Source organism: Mytilus trossulus, chromosome 10 (genome assembly GCF_036588685.1).
Source record: "Mytilus trossulus isolate FHL-02 chromosome 10, PNRI_Mtr1.1.1.hap1, whole genome shotgun sequence".
Taxonomy (NCBI): domain Eukaryota; kingdom Metazoa; phylum Mollusca; class Bivalvia; order Mytilida; family Mytilidae; genus Mytilus; species Mytilus trossulus.
In genome coordinates this window covers 29,513,767-29,525,445 of record NC_086382.1, presented here as the reverse complement: position 1 = coordinate 29,525,445, position 11,679 = coordinate 29,513,767, and the positions used below count along the sequence as shown (strand labels likewise).

At 31.3% G+C, this 11,679-nt stretch overlaps 1 protein-coding gene across 4 annotated transcripts; it reads left to right on the top strand.

Annotated features, from left to right (window-relative positions):
* The first annotated feature begins 9 nt into the window (after window positions 1-9).
* LOC134687183 (uncharacterized) lies at window positions 10-10,367 on the top strand. 4 transcript variants are annotated; one of them, XM_063547269.1, is made up of 6 exons: window positions 10-202; window positions 1,420-1,545; window positions 2,042-2,120; window positions 3,119-3,358; window positions 4,999-5,106; window positions 6,742-10,367. In XM_063547269.1, the coding sequence occupies exons 3-6, from the start codon at window positions 2,057-2,059 to the stop codon at window positions 9,120-9,122; spliced, it is 2,793 nt and encodes a 930-aa protein (XP_063403339.1). In that variant the 5' UTR covers window positions 10-202; window positions 1,420-1,545; window positions 2,042-2,056; the 3' UTR covers window positions 9,123-10,367. The 4 variants fall into 4 exon arrangements, with proteins under 4 accessions (XP_063403339.1, XP_063403342.1, XP_063403338.1 ...); XM_063547270.1 differs by lacking the exon at window positions 10-202 and adding an exon at window positions 241-292; XM_063547272.1 differs by lacking the exon at window positions 1,420-1,545.
* The last annotated feature ends 1,312 nt before the right edge of the window (window positions 10,368-11,679 follow it).

Below are 11,679 nucleotides of genomic sequence, written 5' to 3'. Positions count from 1 at the left end.
GAGTTACTTGGGAGACTTTATTGAGGCCTTTATTGAAAGTTTTCTCACAATAGAAATGAGATCATATTGTCGGTATTCGACGGTAAACTGTATCACAATTTGAAAAAAATGGAACCAGAATACTGTATTAAGTTCAAATAAACAGAGAAAATATTTGATGATCCCAACATTCACAAAAGATGTTGTATGACCTAATTAAAAAGTAAGTACTTCTCCATTGGTTCCTTCAAGAGTACACAGTGTCTATTTATAGTACAGAAGAGCAACATGTTCACCGAATTTTTAGAAATTTGTAAGTTTTGGTAGCAAAAACTGAAAGGCTATTTGATTTATTTTGCATGTGCAAATGTGATGAATGGAGTGTTTCAACAAGAAGAAACATTCATATGTATAACTTTGAACAGCTGTATTTCTACTTTCGTTTTCACTTTTCCAAAATTAATTTATTCAAAATTATTTTTTCATTAATCATCAACATTAACCGTTATGAGTTATATTCAAATCAATGATAAAACTACAAGGAAAAGGGAAAGTTGCAATTAAGAAGGTAAAACTTATGAGTGTTAGACAGCAAGTTGGCCATGCATGCATTCCATGCCACAAAATATATATTTAATAAATTTGTTCGGCTTTGTGTAAAGTTTCATTCTTCTTCTTCTGATATACAGTTACAGCTTTATCTTTATTAAAGATTACAAACTGTTGCATGTGAAAAGTATATGATTAAAATTATATATAAACAAAAATTTATCTTTTGATTCTTGAGGGGTATAGGACCTTTATCTGGTGTTTTTAAGCTCGGGATTTCTGGATTGACCCTTTTGGGATCTGGGAATTCTTTTTTATGGATTTGGGACCTCAGGATTTTGTATTTTTTAGCCAGGGATTTCGGGATTTCATGTTTTTAAGCCTGGGGTTTTGGGATTAGGACCCCCCTATACCCCCTCATTCTTGGCAGGCAAATTGCTGAATAAAGGATTTGTCACACATTATTACTTGTTGGCTGTCTGTAGCAAAGTCTGTTTCAAATCTGTTTGTGCAATAATGAAATCTGAAGTTTGGACTATGAGTTGCCCATTAGTTGACAAGCAGGTAACAGTATTTGGGAAATAAATTTTCGGCCAGGTTAAATGCTTATATATTTCTGTTGCAAAACATTTCTTGTTTAAAAACAGATTTGGGAAGTTTAATACGTTTTGTATTTCACATTTTTATCTTATAATTTAAGTGGTATGATTGCCAATGTGTATACATTATAACTGTACATTGTATCTACCAGAGTAAAAATGACATACTAGTTTAGACAAGTTGAATACCTCAGACTCTATCATGTTGTCTATTGCTTTATTTTCTGCATATATCGATTTAACATATTATGTTATGAATGTATATAATTTATATGTTTTCCATTATTTTCAGATAAAAATCATATGGCATAAAGATCCATTGATTTGAGGCATTTTTTCTGCAAATTTCTCCATTGTATTCAAGAATGAACTAGAGCATACAAATTATGTTAAATTATTCTTCTAATTAGAAAGAATTGTAAGTGTAAATTGGCTCTCAAAGAAAGTTTTTCACTTCTTAGAAGTTGTAGTGAATTTCTCAGAAATGACTGTTTTCTGACTTATAATTATATTTCATGTGGTATTATATCTCCTTAATTATTTTGTTTGAGTTTGAATTTGGTACTATTTCTGAATTTTCAAATGTATATATGTTTATATACATGAAAAGGATTTATTAACTATATAAATATACGTTCTAGACCATATCAGTATTTGAACCGTACGCCTACATGATTTTTTAACTGTTCCTTTGTTAGTTTGATATTTTCTGTCTCTTTTTTAACCTACATAATTTTTTTTATCACCCACTTAGAAAGGTGAAAACAAATAATAAACAGTTGTTTTGATATTGTGACATATTTTTATCTACATGTAGTGAAAGATTTGGGCCTCAAAGAAATGAAGAACCTCTGGTTCCTTACTTCATTACTTGGTAGATGTATAATTGTTTTCATTTATTTTCTCACTTTCAGAGATTAAGATTCACCATGACAAAACTTGATACAGAATTCCAGCTTCTTCTTTCAAAAATCAGTGACCAATTGGACATAGGTTTGTAAACAGTTCAATATTTTTCCTTAATTGGGGCTGTTCAAGAGAGTGTTCCCAGTGTGTCTGAAAAATTGGAAACTGGGACTTTACATGTATCTTAACAAATAAGGAATCTATGATTTTAAAAGATGGGGGATCTAATTAAAGGCATGTGGGCACTATCATGGATAAAATCGCTAGGGGAAATCATTGTTGTTTTTCTGAAAGAATAATAACCTTTGATGCAAATAAAAGGAAATATCAGGCATCTGTCAATGAGACAGCAACCATTAGACCCAAATAATCTTTAGAAATTTTGTAACTAACATGCAATCTTCAATAATACACTAGACTGGTGTCTATATACTGTGGATTCATATTAATTCGTGGCTATAACAGTTTCCGTGTGTTTCATGGGCAACAGTAAACTATGAATCTACCAGTGAGAATTCAACAAAGAACATGAAGAATAAATCCCCAAAAATATGAAATGAGACAGATGTTTATTTTAGTCTAATGAATTTTTTTTGCTGTATATTATTTTGACTGACACAATGACTGCTGCAAATGATCCGCAGTATTATATAAGATTGACAAAATTTAATTGTTTGGTAGGAGCCTAGGAGTTATCCCCCTTTTGCTTCAATGTTAAAGGGGCACTAGCTGTCAAATTCATCTTCACCGATTTGACTGAAATTCTCATATTAGATTTATAACAATGTTAAACATTTACCCAAATTATAAAAAGGTTTAAAATAAGTGATTTATAACAGGGAATGGGCTCAATAATATGTAGCTTTGTTTGTGTGTATTTGAGTCTAGATGCCATCTAATTAACAATTGAAATGACCCTAAAAACAGAAAACAACCGACAGTCACATAACACAATATACATAAACATAAATATACATAAACATAAATATAAATAGATATATGGCCCAAAATGTTGATTGGTGCATTAGAATTAAAGACTTAAAAGTCATATATTTAGTTATGATATATTTGCTTTCATTTTTCAGATGATGTCAAAAGTTTTAGATTTATATTAAAAGCAGAAGAAAAAATTCCAGTTCAAAATTTAGATGCAGCAACGACAGGGGAAGACATTTTCCATTTAATGACAAAACATGGCCTTTTGTCAAAAACAAAGGCAGACTTATTGATAAGTTTATTGAAAGAAAAGAACTTGCAGCCACTTGTAAATCAACTGGAGAAATTCAAAACAGAAAATAAAGAAGAACTGTCAAAATCAGTGGAAGGTATTTACAGTTTTTATTAAAGATATTTCACAACAGATTTGGAATGTTTTCTTGTCAAGTTTGTTCATTCAAGCATTACACATCAATATTAATAAAAGTGATTGGGAGTGTCTGTCTGGTTAAAAAAAATAGCCTCTATATGACCCATCTCAAAAGTTTCATTACTGGTTAAATCTTGTACAAAATTGTGTTCGATTGAACAAATTATGCAGCCAATTTTGATTTTTATGCAAGAAAAATTTCATATAAAGCTTGACAGACAAACCATCCAAAGTAGCATAAGTTGAACATGCTATTGTAGAATTTCAGTTTGAATTTCAGTGGACATTTTAAAGAATTAATTATAGGGAAGCAATCCCATTTGATTGGTCATAATTTGAATTAAATTTAACAATTAATAACCAAGAAGCTATTGTATGCAGATCCTATTACACATGTGGCATCCATCATGTTGTTCATGTTAGTACAAACAAGGTTTAAGGTCTAATTTGATAAAAAGAAAAAGAAAAAAAGAGGAAAGGGATTGAAGCTATGACATTTGGAACTGTCAGCTTTTATCTGTGAAACATATATTTGATAACGGCCAACCAACTAAGGATTTCGTCCGTAAGATTTACGAAGGGATGTACTGTACCTTTCACCAACAGCTAGCATTAGAAAATCACATAGGGCTATACACATAATAAATATACTGTAACATAAATGATCCTGCTGAGATTGTTTTTTTAAAGAACAGAATAGGAATTGTATGCATACAACATTTATGTGACATTAAGACATAGTGAATATTTTTTATATTTGCACTGGAAGTTTATCACATATTCATCCATCATTCTCAGTCATATAGCTTTAATTCAGAAATGATTGCATTGTTTTTATTAATGCTAATAATAAGAACTGTCTTTCTTATTTATAACTGATGCATTGTATATATCTGTACAATGCTGTATGCAGGATTATTTGAAATCAGTATAATTAATCTCATTTATTGTCTGTTTTTGTAAAATCACTAATTAATGCATGTAATAATATCTGAATTTAAAGTATTTGAATGAATTTATATTGAATATTAAGGTGGTACCCAACACTTTAACTAAAATTAATTTGGCTCGTTTAATTTTCTTGAAATTTTTACTAAGTATTTACTTTGACCCTTTGACCATTATATAAAAAAATTAAAAAATTTGAACCAACCGTTTTATCAGAAAAAATACACTGGTTATAGAGCAGTTTGACAAACACCTATTTTGATCACTGAGAAGCTTAATAATACCTTAACAACACAAGGTAATTAAAACGTTTAGCTGATTTTACAGAGTTATCTCCCTGTAGTGTTAGGTACCACCTTAAGGCAAAATAAATTGGTATTTTCTTTCTTTTCATTATTGAACAAACATTTGAACAAAGATATTTTTAATATAAAAAAAACTGTTGTTTTTGCTCCTTTAGGAATAATTAAAGGATATAATTAAAGGATATAGAATAATAAAAAAAGTTGTTCCAAAAGGAACAGTCTTACCATGCCATTGTTTAAAAAAATGTTACCAGCGGAAAGTTTGTTAGGCTGAACAAATATATGTATAGGATGAATTATTAAATATACTTCATTGTGCAGAATCTTCTTTTAAATTTTTGTTTAGGTCCTTGTAATATACAAGATGATATGGTTGTGGAGCATTTCATGGAAACCACCAAGTTAGTAGAGCTTACTTCTAAAATGGACATTGAAAACTTTGCTGTTCTATCAGGTTTGCTATAATTCTTTTATTAGCTATATATAGGTAATTGAGTCAGGGTTTAACAGGTCTGGAGGTATTTTCCCCTTTTTATGCCCAACCTAGGTAAGAACTTTTGGGAAGGGAGTTTTTTTCCTATTCAGTGTGTCTGAAGTAAGCTTTCTTTTATATCTGAAAAGTATTAAAATATACAATGAAATAATACAGTTGAGTTAGAATTAAAAACTATTGTAAAATACAACTGAAAACTGTATTTAGGTATTATGGCCTGCTATTTGCTTAACCAAGTAATACCGATAATGTCCTGCATTTTCACTTTCAGAGATTGACACTAATAATACATATGTTCGAAAATATAGAATGTATGTTAAAAAAAATAAAAGTATTGGCTGCTATGTCAGCTGCTTTACACATACCACTTTATTCCAGTATTTTATATCTTTTTTAAGCTTTTTATATTGTTTTATTTCATTCAGTTGTTTTTGGTTGCAAGCTAATTAACTTTTGAATTTGTTCCTGAAGTTTACTGGATTGGGACTATGAGGCAAAACAAATTAGGTGACTTGATAGACCAATGATTTTTTTTTGCAATGCATTCTGATTTGTTGATTTAACTTCTTCTGAACAGTTGTTAATTATCTTTTGTATGTTATTTGTCTTTCAGTATTAGTCAATACTATTTACCTTTGTGTTTGTTTGTTGACATTCCTTTATCACATGTTTCACCTCTCACTTGTGTTGTGGCATGGTGTTTCTCCTCTCACTTGTGTATTGGTTTGGTGTTTCTTCTCTCACATGTGTTGCAGCATGGTGTTTCTCCTCTCACATGTGTTGTGGCATGGTGTTTCTCCTCTCAATTGTGTCGTAGCATGATGTTTCTCCTCTCACTTGTGTATTGGTTTGGTGTTTCTTCTCTCACTTGTGTTGTAGCATGGTGTTTCTCCTCCAACTTGTGTTGCAACATGGTGTTTCTCCTCCAACTTGTGTTGCAACATGGTGTTTCTCCTCTCACTTCTGTTGCAATATGGTGTTTCTCCTCTCACTTGTGTATTGGCTTTCCTCTCACATGTGTTGCAGCATGGTGTTTCTCCTCTCACTTGTGTTGTAGCATGGTGTTTCTCCTCTCACGTGTGTTGTGGCTTGGTGTTTCTTCTCCAACTTGTGTTGTGGCTTGGTGTTTCTTCTATCACTTGTGTTGTAGCATAATGTTTCTCCTCTCACTTGTGTATTGGATTTGTGTTTTCTCCTCTCACATGTGTTGCAGTGTGGTTTTTCTACTCTCACATGTGTTGCAGTGTGGTGTTTCTCCTCTCACATGTGTTGCAGCATGGTGTTTCTCCTCTCACTTGTGTTGTGGCTTGATGTTTCTCCTCTCAATTTTGTTGCAACATGGTGTTTCTCTTCTCACTTGTGTTGTGGCATGGTGGCCAAAGTTTTCACTAGAGGTTTTGTTGTTAAGGTCAATGCATACAGGAACACACCACTTACTCAGGGTATGGGAAGTCAATAATTGAATAGCAATACATTTATGAAGATTTGATAATAAAAGAAATTTTACTGTACAAGAAATTTCTTATACACTTTTTTTTAATTTGAAGATTTCTATTACTTTTAGAGAATAAGGATACATATTTTTTTTATTTATAGGATTAACTGGATGTGGGAAAACCCAGTTGGCCTTGACCTTTGCTTGTAATTTTCGTAAAGATCATGTAGAAAGCATTTGTTGGAAGATATATTGTAAGGATGAGATAACACTAATGAATTCCTTGAAGAAATTAGCAGATAAATTGGGTCTTGAAAAAGAAAGCACACAGACAGAAAATATTGATAACGAGGATTCCCTAGATGAACTACGAAAGTTAATTCAAAAAGAATTACGTAAAAATACAAATGGTCCAAATCTGATAATTTTGGACTATGTCACAGATGAAACCAAAATTCAATGTCAGAAATTGAAAGACACTCTTTTGAAATTGAACTTGAAAGTAATTGTAACAACTTGGGATTCAACATTTTGTGATACAGAAAACATCATCATAGTCAATGGCTTCTCAGAAGACGAAGCAGTTATGTTTTTACGAAACAAGAAGACAGAACTGAATTCAAAAGAGGAAAAAAGTTACAGAGAGTTGGCACAAATGCTTGGTAACCATCCATTGTTACTGTATGGAGCAAGGAGTTGTATGGCTTCATCAAATCAAACACCAAAGAAATTCATCAAATATTTGCGAGGAAGCAAATCCTCTGAAATGGATAAATTTGTAAGATCTGTATCAGACCCATCCAGAAACAGAGCAGTCTTTAAAATATTGCAGGAATATTTAGAAATCTTAAAGAATGATTATGGAGAAGATGTTTTTGATATGGTGCAAGCCTTACAATTTTTTGCTCTAGAAGATATCCCTGTCCTTCTGTTTGATTTTTTTCCTAGAAGAAAACAGAATCATCAAGGATTCAACACTACGAACTTCATTCAAGCCATCAAAAAGTTTTCATTTGGTATCGTTCGGGGAGTTGATGATGATCGATTTATTACAACACACTTAGCTGTTGTGAAAACCATAGAAGAATCAATGTCGGATGACAAAAAAGCCATACTTATCAAAAACATCTTGACAGCTTTGATGTGGCTTATGGACAAAGATAATTACAATCCAAATGATTACGACAGAAATTATCGTCTACTACCCCATGCTATATCAGTATTACAACACGTTAAAAAATTGAAGGCAGAAAATCTGAATGTCTTGTGTGAATTTGAATCGAATGTGCTCTTGGCTTATGTGTACGACATAGTTGGGTACACATATAATTTTTTCGGAATTTTGAAAAATGCCGGGGAACATTCAACGGCTGCCAAAGAAGCATGTTTTGCCATAATAGGTATATCAGAAGAAGATATTGAAAAACAGGTCATGCAAAGATGCTGTCGTGACGACCATCATAGAACATGGGAAACATTTGCAGAAGAGGAGGCAGATATCATTTTTAAACAAATTAAAGCTCAGATTGGCGATCATGAAAAAAATGCACTTTTGTGTAAGATGGCAAAACAGTTTGCATTGAATAAGTACAGGGGTCATGATCACTTAAAAAAACTTGAAGAATATTTGGATGATGAACTTGAAGAAGAGTATCGTTTGACGGAAAAAGAATATAACACCCTTTGTAAACAGCATCTTGCCTTGCCAGAAGATCAACTTGGGGGCATATTTTTATTTGAAATTGTATTACAAGTTTTTTATACTTATGGAAGGAGAATTTTCTATTTGGGTGATGCTTTTGACAAAGATTTGGCAAGGTCCTTTACTCATTCTTTGTTTTTGGCAAAGGCATTAGGTCAAAGAATTGCCAGTGAATATCCAGAATGGAAGATTCTCTATGTCATGCTTACAGAACTTAGTGGAACCTTGCAGCTCAGATTTGAAGACAAAGCAGATCTCCAACTCAAAACATTGGAAAGTCTTGAAGACGCAGCTGAACAGTTTAAGAGATTATTAGAATACAATTCTGAAAACTTTAATTATGGGGTAATAAAATCTGGACCAGAAAATGCACAGCATGTCCATATTTGTTGCAAGCGCTTGGTGAAGTGTTATACAAGCATGACTGAGATTACATCAGATGAAAAAAAACTAAAAAAAATACACGAAATGGGCGACAAATACAATGCCATGCTTAATGACACTCAGTTGTCATGTAGATCTATGACTGCTGGGAAACTTAGAAATGCAGAATTTTCCTTACGTCGGGGAAACTATAAAGATGCTGAAATGGGATTTCAATTTGTTGCGCCAGAGGATATGATAGGAGATCAGGAGATCATATCAGCAAAATTCACCCACCATGAACTACAAGCTTTAAAGGGACTGACTAAATGTTATTCATTAAGCGGTCAAACTGAATCAGCTAAAACACTAGCCAATAGAATAAAGATTAGACTAGGAGAGGCTGGAGAATATGAAGAATTACGACATTTTAATAATTTGTTGCAGGAGTTGGGCTTGTCTTCTATAGTAGAGTAAAAATTAGGAAAATAGCTAGGAATTGTAAATACTCTGTGTCGTATTTCTGAAAGGAGTAGGTCTAGTTAGACCCCTGTTTGGCCCAAAATTAAACAGTTTTACAAAATTATTAAAATGTTAACTTTTAGTTATTTATTGGAAAGTAGAATACTTGTTCTACATACTTATGGGCTGTTTTTGACAATAAAATGCACATATATTGTGTACTAGCATCATTAAGTCTTGCTAAATTAATGAAATCTTTCACTATTTTAGTATAATTTTAGACGGTTTCTGTCTTAAAATGGAGATGGCTGCATTTGTGGTCATTCTTAATTTCTTAATGTAAGTTGTATTTGATGATGTTCATATAATATATAAAGTTTGAGAGTTATCAAGGATGCGGCCATTTTCATTTTGACAAAAAAACATCTGAAAAGTGACATATTATGGCATATTTGATAGATTTTTAAGATTAAAGCTTGGATTTGGGTATTTCTATTGACTAAATCAGTTCAAATTTTTCACATAAACTAATTGAACTGACTGAAGTAGACACTAAAGTGTTTAATAAGTTTTCAGAATCTTTCATTAGATGAACCTGAAATTTGAGGCCAAACGGGCCCTTACAAACCCTTATTAACTCCTTTACCACAAAATAGAATTTCACAGTTTTTATGTTTAATTTTCTCATTTTGTTTTTGTTTCTTGTTGGAATTAATAAAAAAAAATCTGACTTTAATCAGAGAGCAATTTTTTTTCTTTCGTAAAGGTTACTGTAAACCAACTTATTTTCGCGAGGGATTTATTTTCGCGACTTTCGCGAGTAGAAAAATAACATGAATTTAAATCGTCGCGAATATGTATCATTTGGATCTTTTCTTATTTAAACACCTCATCACGAAATTAAATAGCCGGGAGAGGCCTAGATAGGACCTAACGGGAAATTAAGTATCCGCAAAAATAAGTTGGTTTACAGTATGTTGTTTTCTGCCAAAATTATTCCTTTAGTAAATTAATGCTTTTATATGGAAAAATACTAGGGTTGTACTTCTTTAACTAGGTTTTTTAGGGTAAAAATTACATGAAAGGCAATAAAAAATTTATGTTAATGCTTTTATATATTTTAATGCTTTTATATATTTTAAGACTTTGATATCTTTGAATTTTGATGATCGTATTTTGTTTACGTTGTAATAAATAAAAAAAATCTGATTGTAATGGCATTTTTTTTTTAATGGCTTGTTTTATACCAAAATTATACATTTATTAAAAGCTTATATAAAAAAATGTTTTTTAGGGTAAAAATTTCATTAAAGGCAATAAAATGTTTATTTAAATGCTTTCATATCTTTTGATACTTTGATATCCTTGAATGCTGATGTTTGTATTATGTTTATGTTTTATTGTTTGTATGCACATTGAACGACAAATTTATGTGACGTATATAATTTTTCTGACGTCGGACACTCAAGTAGATCCATGTGTTCGTGGATAGGTTTTTGTGTCCTGTTAAATTGTTCCTTTTAAAAGTTTTGGATTCTCATATATTCTATGTATAACTTTTGGACTAGTTTGATTTCTGTAATTTATTCTTACATACTTTTGAATTTTTAACCCTGTCTGCGCTCATTGCCTATGTAAAATTTAAAATTGTTTATAATCCAGGTACTTTGGATAACTATTGTATGCACATTGAACGACAAATTTATGTGACGTATATAATTTTTCTGACGTCAGACACTCAAATCAATCCATGTGTTCGTAGATAGTAGATGTTGTTGTGTCCTGTTAAATTGTTATACGATGATGACTGATGTTCCCATATTTTGACTATTTTATTGATTGTGACTGTTTATTTAACGCATCATGTAAATGTAACGGAATTTGATGAGACTGTTATTAAAGTGAGAGGGTTAGCGCTATAGAACCAGGTTTAATCCACCATTTTCTACATTTGAAAATGCCTGTACCAAGTCAGGAATATGACAGTTCTTGTCCATTCGTTTTTGATGCGTTTTGTTTTTTGATTTTGCCATGTGATTATGGACTTTCCAAATTGATTTTCCTCTGAGTTCAGTATTTTTGTGATTTTACTTTTTAGTTAAAAAAAAAAATTCTCATTATAATGGCATTTTTTTTAATGGTATGTTTTATACCAAAATTATACATTTATTAAATGCTTACATAAAAAAGTAGTTTTTTTAGGTTAAAAATTGCATAAAATGCAATAAAGTATGTACATGTATGTTAATGCCTTGATATTTTTTGATACTCTGATATTTTGTTATTTTGGACTCAAAGTTGTTTTTTTATCGCATCATAAATGAGAATATATATTAAGAAATTATTATTATCCTGTGTTGTATATGTGACATTTGTGATGTGAAAAAGTTTTTAATACCAATAATATGCATTTATTAAACAATGTTAGATAATTGTTAACTTTTTATACATTGTGATCTGGACAGAGAGTTGTCTCATAAGCACTAATACCACATCTTCCCTATAAAAATGCTTTTATATCATGTATATAGAGAAAACTAGATTTGAGGGTATAAAGATTGCATAAAATGCA

Bases quoted from the DNA above. Each gene is read 5' to 3' on its own strand.
- LOC134687183 (XM_063547272.1), top strand. From the start codon at position 2,057: ATGACAAAACTTGATACAGAATTCCAGCTTCTTCTTTCAAAAATCAGT. The intron at 2,121-3,118 runs GTTTGTAAACAG...TTCATTTTTCAG, and splicing joins CAGTGACCAATTGGACATAG to ATGATGTCAAAAGTTTTAGA. The intron at 5,107-6,741 runs GTTTGCTATAAT...TTTTATTTATAG, and splicing joins AAACTTTGCTGTTCTATCAG to GATTAACTGGATGTGGGAAA.